General features: G+C 38.3%; 1 protein-coding gene across 1 annotated transcript; it reads left to right on the top strand.

Moving 5' to 3' along the window:
• The first annotated feature begins 2,988 nt into the window (after nucleotides 1-2,988).
• On the top strand, nucleotides 2,989-14,833 carry LOC124273465 (lithostathine-1-like). Its single transcript, XM_046708738.1, has 4 exons — nucleotides 2,989-3,107; nucleotides 7,778-7,866; nucleotides 8,097-8,187; nucleotides 14,524-14,833. Exons 1-4 carry the CDS (start codon nucleotides 3,053-3,055, stop codon nucleotides 14,727-14,729), a joined length of 441 nt encoding a protein of 146 aa, XP_046564694.1. The 5' UTR covers nucleotides 2,989-3,052; the 3' UTR covers nucleotides 14,730-14,833.
• The last annotated feature ends 2,142 nt before the right edge of the window (nucleotides 14,834-16,975 follow it).

Below are 16,975 nucleotides of genomic sequence, written 5' to 3'. Positions count from 1 at the left end.
AGGTGCAGTAGGATGCCACAAGATGTAAATATTACCATTGGAGGTGCAGTAGGATGCCACAAGATGTAAATATTACCATTGGAGGTGCAGTAGGATGCCACAAGATGTAAATATTACCATTGGAGGTGCAGTAGGATGCCACAAGATGTAAATATTACCATTGGAGGTGCAGTAGGATGCCACAAGATGTAAATATTACCATTGGAGGTGCAGTAGGATGCCACAAGATGTAAATATTACCATTGGAGGTGCAGTAGGATGCCACAAGATGTAAATATTACCACTGGAGGTGCAGTAGGATGCCACAAGATGTAAATATTACCACTGGAGGTGCAGTAGGATGCCACAAGATGTAAATATTACCATTGGAGGTGCAGTAGGATGCCACAAGATGTAAATATTACCATTGGAGGTGCAGTAGGATGCCACAAGATGTAAATATTACCATTGGAGGTGCAGTAGGATGCCACAAGATGTAAATATTACCATTGGAGGTGCAGTAGGATGCCACAAGATGTAAATATTACCATTGGAGGTGCAGTAGGATGCCACAAGATGTAAATATTACCATTGGAGGTGCAGTAGGATGCCACAAGATGTAATGTACCATTGGAGGTGCAGTATTACCACAAGATGTAAATATTACCATTGGAGGTGCAGTAGGATGCCACAAGATGTAAATATTACCACTGGAGGTGCAGTAGGATGCCACAAGATGTAAATATTACCACTGGAGGTGCAGTAGGATGCCACAAGATGTAAATATTACCATTGGAGGTGCAGTAGGATGCCACAAGATGTAAATATTACCATTGGAGGTGCAGTAGGATGCCACAAGATGTAAATATTACCATTGGAGGTGCAGTAGGATGCCACAAGATGTAAATATTACCATTGGAGGTGCAGTAGGATGCCACAAGATGTAAATATTACCATTGGAGGTGCAGTAGGATGCCACAAGATGTAAATATTACCATTGGAGGTGCAGTAGGATGCCACAAGATGTAAATATTACCACTGGAGGTGCAGTAGGATGCCACAAGATGTAAATATTACCATTGGAGGTGCAGTAGGATGCCACAAGATGTAAATATTACCATTGGAGGTGCAGTAGGATGCCACAAGATGTAAATATTACCATTGGAGGTGCAGTAGGATGCCACAAGATGTAAATATTACCATTGGAGGTGCAGTAGGATGCCACAAGATGTAAATATTACCACTGGAGGTGCAGTAGGATGCCACAAGATGTAAATATTACCACTGGAGGTGCAGTAGGATGCCACAAGATGTAAATATTACCATTGGAGGTGCAGTAGGATGCCACAAGATGTAAATATTACCATTGGAGGTGCAGTAGGATGCCACAAGATGTAAATATTACCATTGGAGGTGCAGTAGGATGCCACAAGATGTAAATATTACCATTGGAGGTGCAGTAGGATGCCACAAGATGTAGATATTACCATTGGAGGTGCAGTAGGATGCCACAAGATGTAAATATTACCACTGGAGGTGCAGTAGGATGCCACAAGATGTAAATATTACCATTGGAGGTGCAGTAGGATGCCACAAGATGTAAATATTACCATTGGAGGTGCAGTAGGATGCCACAAGATGTAAATATTACCATTGGAGGTGCAGTAGGATGCCACAAGATGTAAATATTACCATTGGGTGCAGTAGGATGCCACAAGATGTAAATATTACCACTGGAGGTGCAGTAGGATGCCACAAGATGTAACATATTACCATTGGAGGTGCAGTAGGATGCCACAAGATGTAAATATTACCATTGGAGGTGCAGTAGGATGCCACAAGATGTAAATATTACCATTGGAGGTGCAGTAGGATGCCACAAGATGTAAATATTACCATTGGAGGTGCAGTAGGATGCCACAAGATGTAAATATTACCATTGGAGGTGCAGTAGGATGCCACAAGATGTAAATATTACCATTGGAGGTGCAGTAGGATGCCACAAGATGTAAATATTACCACTGGAGGTGCAGTAGGATGCCACAAGATGTAAATATTACCACTGGAGGTGCAGTAGGATGCCACAAGATGTAGATATTACCATTGGAGGTGCAGTAGGATGCCACAAGATGTAAATATTACCACTGGAGGTGCAGTAGGATGCCACAAGATGTAAATATTACCATTGGAGGTGCAGTAGGATGCCACAAGATGTAGATATTACCATTGGAGGTGCAGTAGGATGCCACAAGATGTAAATATTACCATTGGAGGTGCAGTAGGATGCCACAAGATGTAAATATTACCATTGGAGGTGCAGTAGGATGCCACAAGATGTAAATATTACCACTGGAGGTGCAGTAGGATGCCACAAGATGTAAATATTACCACTGGAGGTGCAGTAGGATGCCACAAGATGTAAATATTGCCACAAGGTGCAGTAGGATGCCACAAGATGTAAATATTACCATTGGAGGTGCAGTAGGATGCCACAAGATGTAAATATTACCACTGGAGGTGCAGTAGGATGCCACAAGATGTAAAATATTACACACTATCATAGTAAATCCATTAAATATGATTCTCCGATGTTGCAATTGCCGGGTATAGACCTTCAAAATCCTCCCGTTGTCTGTAATAGTGTTTTTCATATTTTTTTTATTAAACTATTTTCCTTTACCCACTTCTTTTCCTTACTTCACAAATCATTCACTTTTCCTTACTTCACAAATCATTCACTTTTCCTTCAGTGAATCACGAATGTGTTTTGAAATATGTAACATAAGGGAAAAGGTCAGAAAATGTTGGGACAAAACGATGACAATCATAAAGTACTCATTACGTATTAAATCCCAGCCAGCTTTGCTGACACAAGCACTGTTATTCCACAAGGCAAGGACAAATACATGGAGATACCACATGACAGAATTTTACATACGTCAGTTGCCGTGATCAGACATGCGGAAGGATAACCTTGGGCCGCTCCTTCACGTACAGATGCTTGTTTCACATCTTTTTGTGGTAAGCTCATTACATAATCTTACTCAAAATGGTTTAAGCTAGACAAAACAACATGAAGTGCATTTTGCTGATAGTAATATACATTGTATATTTGAATAGCGCACTGGGTAAGTATTTTGCCTTTGATGTACATATCAAACAGTACAACACTGGCATAGCTTGATCAATTACTAATATTATCGTTACAGATGTTTCTTATTCAGATTGTAATGCTCAAATTACCGCGTTCCTTCGGCAGAAAAACTCCTTTAAAAAACATGCCTCACACATGAAATAAGCTTCTTTAAATGTTCAGAACAGTCTGCTTGTGAAAATGTCTCAAGAAATGCACTAATATATGTAAAATTGTGTATTTGTTTGAAAAAGTATGTGTGTAGATTTTATTAAGCGTTATGCAAACCAGTCGAAAAATCTTCAGGTAATAAGTGATTGGGGTGGGGTTAAAATTTAACCTCAAATCTGCAGTATTTGAGCTGTACAGTGAGGAGAACAGTTTCAGTAAATATAATACATATCTGCCACAAGAGACAGTAAAACATTAGCAAGCTATCACGTCCAGCGATACGCCGCTTGCTTCCATGTCATGTTCATCATCAGCCACCCCGAGATTGTTACATCTATAGACAAGGTTCGAGATTCAAAAGACAAGCCTGGAACATTATAATGTTTACTGAGTCCCCGTGTCATCTGGACACCTCCAATGGCCTGCCAAGGGTTTGCAGGGGTCCAGGAGAATATTTAGGGATATTTGCGTCACACAACGTTCACACTTTGTGGGTTGGAGTGTATGTTATGTAGCAGTGTTATTCCTTGTGTTCCACTGGTATTACCAGGCTTTCTAAAACATGTCGCTAGGGAGAATTGGAGGATCCCAGGAGAAGACATATGTACATTATGACAAACAAATTCAGGAGAGAAACTTCAGTCAAAGCGATTAAGTGTTAGTGTTTTTACCAAAGCCTGGTCAAGCCATTCGTGCTAGATACTATCCACCATATGTTATTGATTAAAAAGTGTTGTAGCAATAGGCCACCATAAAACATTACAGCGAGTTTTGTCATGTCAGTATAATAAGAAAGTATCAAGGAAGAAATGCCAGTGTACCTTCCCCTGCAGAGATTGTATCCGATTGTGATGCTTAGAAGAAATGTGATTTTGCCACATTTGGTGACATTGGTGACTATGCCAGTCCAACGCTAAACAAGTATGACATTTAAGGTAACTTAGATAATAAATGTATTTAGTCTCTGTGTAAAAGGTTCAAGTGTCAGAACAAGACGACATCAATATCCCCTAAAATGGAAAAATACTCTTCATGAATATGTCAACAAATTATGACCAAGTCAAATGTTTTGGCGTGTATATATATAACTTTATTCAGTAGAAAGGCCACAGGATCATGTTCAATATATATTACAATACAAAAGGTATGATGTGCACAATAACTAGAACATATTTTTATATATTCACAATAATAATGCGCTACGTCGCATAAACGCTTCCTTAATATAATTTGCATACATATATAAATAATTGCTATTTTAATTTTGAAGAAGGCGAATGAGAGAGTTTCTATCTTTACAGTCAATATTTAACATGTATCCTGTTCTTAAATCATCATATTGTGGGCAAATAAATGAACCTCATCTTCTAAAATGTTCTTACAAAATGGACAAAATCAAATTCTCTTGGGATATTATTTCTTCTACCTCTATTCTTCATAATATTTAATTCAATAAATCTTAAAAGTGATAAAAACCTTCTTAAATCTTTGTTATATAATGCTGACAAGTATAATTCCATATTAAACGTACTTTTGACACATGAATAGAACTCTAAATTAGAATGTTCATTTAACATAGAAAATATACACTGGATGTTACAATCTTTAACTCGTTGAGAAAACTGTTTAAAAAATAAATCAGTGTTAACAATATTTTGAAACTCCCAAGCATAGCTGAAACCATAAATAAAAATTATGTATATAGCAAAGTGGAAGGAGAGTATTTAGGGAGTTTCAAGTTCTGCCCCAGAAAAGTTCACCGATATCAATTTCAGAAAATGTATTTTACCAATATCAAAGAGACACCTCAGCTCATGACTCATCAAGACCTGTCATCAAGCTTTGAAGGGGAATATTAAACGCTTCTCTGGAAGGATGAATGCGGACGGAAGCAAATCCAGATAATATCCCCTTATTCAGAACGATGACATCAATGAACATCCTAGATAACAGATGATCTATGGGCCGACACTAACTGTTGTACTGTTCCTAAAAGCTGATTCTTACCCCATACAAATGACCTAGTTCCGGTACGTTACCTTTTATGTGGAGTGATGGCTGGTTCTACCTTTAGCCACCTCAGGGTCATATTAACGGGCAACATAGTGTCATATTGCTTTACCTCGCCAAGGTGTAAAGAACACCCTGGCTAACTATATCATCGTTTCTCCACATCCGGGTTTACCAAGTGTACAGATCATAATGTTGCTTTAGAACCAGATGCCTAGGTTTGGTAGGCGTGTTTTCAGAACATTTATCTCCCACAGACAGACAAATCAAGCATATCAGTCATTAAAACATCAATCAGTTGACTGGAGTTGGCACGATCTTTGTTGACATACATTAGCTGAGAGTGACTCAGAGTGAGTGAGTTATACTTATCGTCACATCAGCAATATTTCAGCTATACCATTACAAGAGCAAATTATGCCTAAATAGAAGGAAGGAATGCAATTAAACTATAAAAATCTGTCGTCAGTAGACAGTAAAACTGTCACAGATTCTGTCTTAAAACTAGCTTGCCATTATAAAACGATATCACTATAGAGAACGAAACAATATAAAACCGGATCATAGATCACCAACCCAGGGGCCACTTAGTCTTACTGTAACATGTTATACAACACCTTATACTATGTAAACAGTGGTAGATATAAAATGCCTTGAATGACCTGGTCTTACATTCCATCTCAGGGGATAACAACTTTACGGTACACCAAAGCCCGCTGACTACCACAAACAACCTCAGTCAATAACCATATGCCACCAATTTATTAAATACGTAACTAATCAACATGTATGACTTTTAAAAAGCACAAATTAAATGAAAATGAATTTTACTAAAAGGTCCTTAACTGCTTTGCATGGAATATTTAAAATCAATACAGTCAAGCAAGATATGGTTGACTGTGATTCTTTCATAGCAAGGGATGCAAAAAGGAAAACATTATTCCTTTCAATAAATATTCTGGTTTACATCTGCTGTGGCCAATACAATGTGTCGCATAATATGGACTGACAACCCAAGGAGATGTAACTGATAGCTGGTTTGATTTAATGCATCTTATTTATATCTCCCACTTCTTTTGCATTTTGCATCAGAAGCAAACCCGAGTGCACGACAGTTCACAGGTGCATTTGTGCCCTTGTCAAATGTCCTGTATGGGTTAAAATGTTCATTTCTCTTCTGCCATGGCACAAAGAAGATTATCTGATGCCCAGATATGGCCTATTATTGGTAGGCATAACTCTGGTATGTTCTTTATTGTGATTAGTCGGGAAATGAATGTCCTCAACAGTCTGTTTGTCAGAAAACACAAAGATACCAATGAGATGAAGGATCACCACCGTTCTGGACGACGTGAGGGTAAATCTTGATTCATCACTGAAGACAACTCGATTCCAGTCTCTCGGAGTCCATCGGAGGTGTTGTCGGGCCCACAGCTGACGTCAATGTAATGGCGTCAAGATGGTTCCGCGATATGGCCGTCGAACACGGTGGTGAGCAGCTCGCAACCGGTGTCGGGTGGTTTGTGCCGACAGTCGACCCCTAAACAACTCATGTCTGGTTCCTGTAGCCGTCAAAGACGATTTGACGCTCCGCCGCCTGTAACGTCACACGTGATCGACCTGGACTAGGGTCCATATATATATTTTATATACAAATATGAATTATGAAGTTTTATTTTGACTCAGTATAAAATGTTATCAGAAGAGGTAATAAAGATGTAGCAAAGCACTTTGCATGCAATTTGATGTCATGTATCGCGCGTGGCACGTGCACTTATTCACTTTTGCATGCTTTTTTACTCCTGAAGTGTACACACCTGATATTGAAAATTATGGTCGGACATAACTTGTGGCAATCTGATAGGTCCGCGATACAGGAATGAAATCAGTGGGCCTCATGTGCAGCCGTTCATTCAAGGACGGAGACGTAACTTCACGTTTCAGCAAGACAATGCCCGTCCACATGTCGCTCGTGTTGTGACATTCCGGTACTCCGCTGGTCAGCTGTTTCTCCAGACTTGTCCCCTATCGAGCACGCTTGGGATCACATGGAGAGACGTTTACGTCAGGCCAAGAATCAGGCAATGACGTTAGCCGAATTGAGACAAAGTTGGTTCAGACATGGAACACCATTCCCCGAGCTTTCTTCAATCGCTAAGTGTCATTTTGCATCGTCGTTGTCAAGCCTGTATCAACGCCAATGGTGGACACACACGATACTGAATTCGTAAACTGTATTTGGACACCACATCTCTTCAAGGGTGTGTCATGATGCCTAGTGTCAGATCATACATATCGATATTATCCTGCCAGCAGTAAAACACTGACTAAGGAAAACACCACAAATCATGTTATTATCTTTTTGCATTATACATATATATGCATGCGTGCGTGCGTGCGTGCGTGCGTGCGTGTGTGCGTCTGTGTGTGTGTGTGTAATCATCAGTCTTTTACACAACCATCACTTCCCATGTAATGTTGCAGCATCCAACGGCTGCCCTGAAGATTGGTCTTATTACGGAGAGTCTTGCTACGCCTATGTGAACTTCAAAGAAACGTGGACAGGCGCGGCGGTACGTGATTAGTGAATGTTTGTGGTGATACTTTTAAAATATTTACAGTTATGCTACTACTTATAATGCTACACACGTGTTACTGTACTATGATTAGTGCAGGTAACCCGTGGTCGTACTTCAAATCTATTGATTCAGTTTTAGCCTCATGTGCCGTAAATAACAGTTGGTCAGCCAGATCTTATGGACCACAAACATATGTCAATGACAGTTTGATGTTTTCACAACAGGAAATCTGTGAACGATTTGGGGGCTTCCTGGTTGAAATAGACTCATCTTCGGAGAATGACTTCGTGAAGCAGTTACTCAGGAACAGTGGTGGTACATATAGCAAGACTGGAATATAACTATATAACTATTATACTATAATATAACTATATACATTAACTGATTTCACTCGGCTTACTCCGCTAACTACCTAATGTACAAAATTCCTCTGTAAGTCTTGTGACTCTCTTCCACATAAAGTTTGAGTTTTTGTAGGACAGGCAATTGTTAACAGATAGTAAAATTGTGAACAGCGTATAGGGTCCCTGACTGCCAGATGGAGGGATAACTTCATGATATCTTGTTCGGACCATGACCAACATAATAGTCTCTTGTCAGATGATCATGACCAACATAATATACAGTCTCTTGTCAGATGATCATGACCAACATAATATACAGTCTCTTGTCAGGTGATCATGACCAACATAATATACAGTCTCTTGTCAGATGATCATGACCAACATAATATACAGTCTCTTGTCAGATGATCATGACCAACATAATATACAAAGTCTCTTGTCAGGTGATCATGACCAACATAATATACAGTCTCTTGTCAGATGATCATGACCAACATAATATACAGTCTCTTGTCAGATGATCATGACCAACATAACATAATAATATACAGTCTCTTGTCAGATGATCATGACCAACATAATATACAGTCTCTTGTCAGATGATCATGACCAACATAATATACAGTCTCTTGTCAGATGATCATGACCAACATAATATACAGTCTCTTGTCAGATGATCATGACCAACATAATATACAGTCTCTCTTGTCAGATGATCATGACCAACATAATATACAGTCTCTCGTCAGATGATCATGACCAACATAATATACAAAGTCTCTTGTCAGATGATCATGACCAACATAATATACAAAGTCTCGTCAGATGATCATGACCAACATAATATACAGTCTCGTCAGATGATCATGACCAACATAATATACAAAGTCTCTTGTCAGATGATCAAGGACCAACATAATATACAAAGTCTCTTGTCAGGTGATCATGACCAACATAATATATAAAGTCTCTTGTCAGATGACATAATATACAGTCTCTTTGTCAGATGATCATGACCAACATAATATACAGTCTCTTTGTCAGATGATCGCGACCAACATAATATACAGTCTCTTGTCAGATGATCATGACCAACATAATATACAGTCTCTTGTCAGATGATCATGACCAACATAATATACAGTCTCTTGTCAGATGATCATGACCAACATAATATATACGGTCTCTTGTCAGATGATCATGACCAACATAATATACAGTCTCTCGTCAGATGATCATGACCAACATAATATACAGTCTCTCGTCAGATGATCATGACCAACATAATAGTCTCTTTGTCAGATGATCATGACCAACATAATATACAAAGTCTCTTTGTCAGATGATCATGACCAACATAATATACAGTCTCTTGTCCGATGATCATGACCAACATAATGTATACAGTCTCTTTGTCAGATGATCATGACCAACATAATATACAGTCTCTTGTCAGGTGATCATGACCAACATAATATACAGTCTCTTGTCAGATGATCATGACCAACATAATATACAGTCTCTTTGTCAGATGACCATGACCAACATAATATACAGTCTCTTGTCAGATGATCATGACCAACATAATATACAGTCTCTCGTCAGGTGATCATGACCAACATAATATACAGTCTCTTGTCAGATGATCATGACCAACATAATATACAGTCTCTTGTCAGGTGATCATGACCAACATAATATACAGTCTCTTGTCAGATGATCATGACCAACATAATATACAGTCTCTTGTCAGGTGATCATGACCAACATAATATACAGTCTCGTCAGATGATCATGACCAACATAATATACAGTCACTTGTCAGATGATCATGACCAACATAATATACAGTCACTTGTCAGATGATCATGACCAACATAATATACAGTCTCTTGTCAGATGATCATGACCAACATAATATACAGTCACTTGTCAGATGATCATGACCAACATAATATACAGTCTCTTGTCAGATGATCATGACCAACATAATATACAGTCACTTGTCAGATGATCATGACCAACATAATATACAGTCTCTTGTCAGATGATCATGACCAACATAATATATACAGTCTCGTCAGATGATCATGACCAACATAATATACAGTCTCTTGTCAGATGATCATGACCAACATAATATACAGTCTCTTGTCAGATGATCATGACCAACATAATATACAGTCTCTTGTCAGATGATCATGACCAACATAATATACAGTCACTTGTCAGATGATCATGACCAACATAATATACAGTCTCTTGTCAGATGATCATGACCAACATAATATACAGTCTCTTGTCAGATGATCATGACCAACATAATATACAGTCTCCTCGTCAGATGATCATGACCAACATAATATACAGTCTCTTGTCAGATGATCATGACCAACATAATATACAGTCTCTCGTCAGATGATCATGACCAACATAATATACAGTCTTCTTCGTCAGATGATCATGACCAACATAATATACAGTCTCTTGTCAGATGATCATGACCAACATAATATACAGTCTCTTGTCAGATGATCATGACCAACATAATATACAGTCTCTTGTCAGATGATCATGACCAACATAATATACAGTCTCTTGTCAGATGATCATGACCAACATAATATACAGTCTCTTGTCAGGGTGATCATGACCAACATAATATACAGTCTCTTGTCAGATGATCATGACCAACATAATATACAGTCAATCTTGTCAGATGATCATGACCAACATAATATACAGTCTCCTTGTCAGATGATCATGACCAACATAATATACAGTCTCTTGTCAGGTGATCATGACCAACATAATATACAGTCTCTTGTCAGATGATCATGACCAACATAATATACAGTCTCGTCAGATGATCATGACCAACATAATATACAGTCACTTGTCAGATGATCATGACCAACATAATATACAGTCTCTCGTCAGATGATCATGACCAACATAATATACAGTCTCTTGTCAGATGATCATGACCAACATAATATACAGTCTCTTTGTCAGATGATCATGACCAACATAATATACAGTCTCTTGTCAGGTGATCATGACCAACATAATATACAGTCTCTTGTCAGATGATCATGACCAACATAATATACAGTCTCTCGTCAGATGATCATGACCAACATAATATACAGTCTCTTGTCAGATGATCATGACCAACATAATATACAGTCTCTTGTCAGATGATCATGACCAACATAATATACACAGTCTCTTGTCAGATGATCATGACCAACATAATATACAGTCACTTGTCAGATGATCATGACCAACATAATATACAGTCTCTCGTCAGATGATCATGACCAACATAATATACAGTCTCTTCGTCAGATGATCATGACCAACATAATATACAGTCACTTGTCAGATGATCATGACCAACATAATATACAGTCTCTCGTCAGATGATCATGACCAACATAATATACAGTCAGTCACTTGTCAGATGATCATGACCAACATAATATACAGTCTCTCGTCAGATGATCATGACCAACATAATATACAGTCTCTTGTCAGATGATCATGACCAACATAATATACAGTCTCTCGTCAGATGATCATGACCAACATAATATACAGTCTCTCGTCAGATGATCATGACCAACATAATATACAGTCACTTGTCAGATGATCATGACCAACATAATATACAGTCTCTTGTCAGATGATCATGACCAACATAATATACAGTCTCTCGTCAGATGATCATGACCAACATAATATACAGTCAGTCTTGTCAGATGATCATGACCAACATAATATACAGTCTCTTTGTCAGATGATCATGACCAACATAATATACAGTCTCTTGTCAGATGATCATGACCAACATAATATACAGTCTCTTGTCAGATGACCATGACCAACATAATATACAGTCTCTCGTCAGGTGATCATGACCAACATAATATACAGTCTCTTGTCAGATGATCATGACCAACATAATATACAGTCTCTTGTCAGATGATCATGACCAACATCATATACAGTCTCGTCAGATGATCATAACCAACATAATATACAGTCTTCTCGTCAGATGATCATGACCAACATAATATACAGTCTCTTGTCAGATGATCATGACCAACATAACATACATATACAGTCTCTTGTCAGATGATCATGACCAACATAATATACAGTCTCGTCAGATGATCATGACCAACATAATATACAGTCTCTTGTCAGATGATCATGACCAACATAATATACAGTCTCTTTGTCAGATGATCATGACCAACATAATATACAGTCTCTTGTCAGATGATCATGACCAACATAATATACAGTCTCGTCAGATGATCATGACCAACATAATATACAGTCTCTTGTCAGATGATCATGACCAACATAATATACAGTCTCTTGTCAGATGATCATGACCAACATTATATACAGTCTCGTCAGATGATCATGACCAACATAATATACAAGTCTCTTGTCAGATGATCATGACCAACATAATATACAGTCTCTTGTCAGGTGATCATGACCAACATAATATACAAAGTCTCTTGTCAGGTGATCATGACCAACATAATATACAGTCTCTCGTACAGTCAGATGATCATGACCAACATAATATACAGTCTCTTGTCAGATGATAATGACCAACATAATATAGAGTCTCCTCGTCAGATGATCATGACCAACATAATATACAGTCTCTTTGTCAGATGATCATGACCAACATAATATACAGTCTCTTGTCAGGTGATCATGACCAACATAATATACAGTCTCTCGTCAGATGATCATGACCAACATAATATACAGTCTCTTGTCAGGTGATCATGACCAACATAATATACATATCTCTTGTCAGATGATCATGACCAACATATATACAGTCTCTTGTCAGATGATCATGACCAACATATATACAAAGTCTCTTGTCAGATGATCATGACCAACATAATATACAGTCTCTTGTCAGATGATCATGACCAACATAATATACAGTCTCTTTGTCAGATGATCATGACCAACATAATATACAGTCTCTTTGTCAGATGATCATGACCAACATAATATACAAAGTCTCTTGTCAGATGATCATGACCAACATAATATACAGTCTCATTGTCAGGATGATCATGACCAACATAATATACAGTCTCTTGTCAGATGATCATTGACCAACATAATATACAAAGTCTCTTGTCAGATGATCATGACCAACATAATATATACAGTCTCCTCGTCAGGTGATCATGACCAACATAATATACAGTCTCTTGTCAGGTGATCATGACCAACATAATATACAGTCTCTTGTCAGGTGATCATGACCAACATAATATACAGTCTCTTGTCAGATGATCATGACCAACATAATATACAGTCTCTTGTCAGGTGATCATGACCAACATAATATACAGTCTCTTGTCAGATGATAATGACCAACATAATATACAGTCTCTTGTCAGATGATCATGACCAACATAATATACAGTCTCTTGTCAGGTGATCATGACCAACATAATATACAGTCTCTTGTCAGATGATCATGACCAACATAATATACAGTCTCTTGTCAGGTGATCATGACCAACATAATATACAGTCTCTTGTCAGATGATCATGACCAACATAATATACAGTCTCTTGTCAGGTGATCATGACCAACATAATATACAGTCTCTTGTCAGATGATCATGACCAACATAATATACAGTCTCTTGTCAGATGATCATGACCAACATAATATACAGTCTCTTGTCAGATGATCATGACCAACATAATATACAGTCTCTTGTCAGATGATCATGACCAACATAATATACAGTCTCTTGTCAGATGATCATGACCAACATAATATACAGTCTCTTGTCAGGTGATCATGACCAACATAATATACAAAGTCTCTTGTCAGATGATCATGACCAACATAATATACAGTCTCTTGTCAGATGATCATGACCAACATAATATACAGTCTCTTCGTCAGATGATCATGACCAACATAATATACAGTCTCTTCGTCAGATGATCATGACCAACATAATATACAGTCTCTTGTCAGGTGATCATGACCAACATAATATACAGTCTCTCGTCAGATGATCATGACCAACATAATATAATATACAGTCTCTTGTCAGGTGATCATGACCAACATAATATACAGTCTCTTGTCAGATGATCATGACCAACATAATATACAAAGTCTCTTGTCAGATGATCATGATCAACATAATATAATATACAGTCTCTTGTCAGATGATCATCACCAACATAATATACAGTCTCTTGTCAACAGTTCACAATTTCCTTTTCCTAGCTGGAAGCGTATGGACAGGTGGTAATGACCTGTTAAGGTCAAGAAGATGGAGTTGGTTATTCAGCGGTAATAGAATCAAGTTTACTGATTGGGCGCCTGGAGAACCACATGCAACTTCAACCGAGCGATGCATTCAGTTGTGGCGTGACAGGTCGTTCTCAATGGGACGATGGGACTTGTGTTGCACAACGTGCCTTTGTGTGTGAAAGGAGGTACGTATCGATAGCTGACGTCTTGTTTCATTACAGTACATGAGCATACAAATACACAAGTCTGTAAAAGTGATGTCATATAAACTCGTAACCTCATATTATAGTATACCGGGCATAAATTATTGTGACATGTGTTTGTTGGTTTGCAACCCACGATCATTTTACATGTGTAGCGTTACACAAAAGACTTACTAAAATTTAGATTTTAAAGAGTGAGTGAGTTAAAATTTAACGTCACCTCGGTAATATTTCAGCCATACAGACGAGAAAGGTTGTACATACACAATAAATACAAGCAGTCAAATAACCAGTCATCGACGGACTGTAAAATAACTAGAGTATCACAAAAAGTGTTAAAACCAGCTAGGACGTATTTTTAAAAGTAGAAAACTATTTTAGACTATACAATGTAAAAATGGGCTATAGATCCCCAACAACTGAAGGTAGATCATCATGCTAGGGACCATGGGGACTTACAATGCCTTTGCTACCTGCATGGATCCTAGCTGGATTTACACCACCTTCCTTCAGCCGCTGGCGATTGTAGGCAAATTTGGCCACAATCAAAATGATAATCATAATACAACGAGTAAAAGGTGAAAGATTAAATTTTACTTCGAATGTTTTTGGGACTTACGTACCCTCCTCAGGAGGACAATAATTTTAAGGTATTTCCAACCCTCCCTTGAGGATACCGCCACTAACAATCTAAGTTGCTAATTTAACTACCAATGATAAAATTTATATCTATATTCAAAACATATCTATCAAAATTTATATATTAGTTCATTTTTTTTTTTTAAATTCAATAATTAAATGATAATTACTACTGCTAAAAGATCCTTAACCGTTTTGCACTGAAATACTTATCCCTGGTGACGGAAAAATCAATACAAATCAAAAGTCAAGCAGGACAATCTAGACTGTGATACTCTCACAAAGGGATACAAAATGGAGGATCCGCAACTTTTGATAATACCTGTTGTGGCCAATGCGACATAGTCGCATGATGACCTCTTCAAATCTGGACTGACAACCCAGGTAGGTGTAACCGATAGTTGGTTTAATTTCATATATTTATCTCATACCTATTTGAGGTCCCATTTCTTTTGCATAAGATCACGGATATAAGATCTAATAACAGCTTTGTAATCAGAGTATGGAATAAGAAGTGGTGTCACAGATTTGTTGAGTGCTGCCTTAGCAGCAAAATCGGCCATCGTGTTCCCAGAAATTCCAACGTGGCTTGGTAACCAACAGAGGATGATGTCGTATTGGCCAGTAGCAAGATCATTATATAACTCAAATATATCAATTAAAAGTGGATGCTTACACGAAATATGTGTAATAGCCTGAAGGCATGAAAGATAATTTGGAAATATGATATATTGTATATATACTCCCAATAAAGAAACGCATCATGAAACTAGAAATTTCATGTAGCAATGAAATTAAAACGTGATTCATTTTACAAAAGGTTTTGCTCTGTTTAGGAGTCCTATGGTGTTTATGTTTTGAAACATCACAACAAAACGCACCATCCGTAAAATACCCGTATTTAACAGCATGATTTTCAATTTCGGCGTGTAGTGTCACAGAATACACAATTCATATGCAATGCACGTGAAAGTTAGGGATCAGATAGTCTCAATGATGGGTATAAAAGGTTGATCGCTGTCTGTCGATTATTCACTGTATTTGGAATATTGTTGACGAACGCCACGTCTAAGTGAAGCCAACTGTCATATCGCTATTGGTTTGCTTGAAGCTGGCTAGTCTCAACGTGCAGTTGCCCGACGCATGAATGTTCACCAAAGCACCATTTCACGGCTCTGGGAGAGATATTGCCGGCAAAATGCGGCGACCTCGAGCGACCACTGCAGCGCAGGATCGCTACATCCGGGTACATCACCTGCGTCATCGAACAGCTACGGCGACCAGTACCGCTCGACAAATACCCGGACTGAGGAGGCTTTCTGCACAGACCGTCAGGAACAGGTTGACAGAGGCTGGTTTACGTGCCAGAAGACCTTATTTGGGCCCTGTGCTTCGACAACAACATCGTCGACATCGAGTTCAATGGTGCACCAACGTTCAGGCCTGGAACCTACCGAATTGGCGTAGAATCTGGTTCAGTGATGAATCACGATTTCTATTGGAACGACGCGATGGAAGAATGCGGGTGTATAGACGTCGCCGTGAACGTTTCGCCGAAGCTTGCGTTCCCCAGGTGGACAGAT

Source organism: Haliotis rubra, unplaced genomic scaffold (genome assembly GCF_003918875.1).
Source record: "Haliotis rubra isolate DU_JTF1 unplaced genomic scaffold, ASM391887v1 Scf1806, whole genome shotgun sequence".
Taxonomy (NCBI): Eukaryota; Metazoa; Mollusca; class Gastropoda; order Lepetellida; family Haliotidae; genus Haliotis; species Haliotis rubra.
Note: the sequence above shows the minus strand (reverse complement) of the source record. Positions and strands in the feature narration are given on the sequence as shown.

Bases quoted from the DNA above. Each gene is read 5' to 3' on its own strand.
- LOC124273465 (XM_046708738.1), top strand. From the start codon at position 3,053: ATGAAGTGCATTTTGCTGATAGTAATATACATTGTATATTTGAATAGC. The intron at 7,867-8,096 runs GTACGTGATTAG...TTTTCACAACAG, and splicing joins AAACGTGGACAGGCGCGGCG to GAAATCTGTGAACGATTTGG. The intron at 8,188-14,523 runs GTACATATAGCA...TCCTTTTCCTAG, and splicing joins GTTACTCAGGAACAGTGGTG to CTGGAAGCGTATGGACAGGT.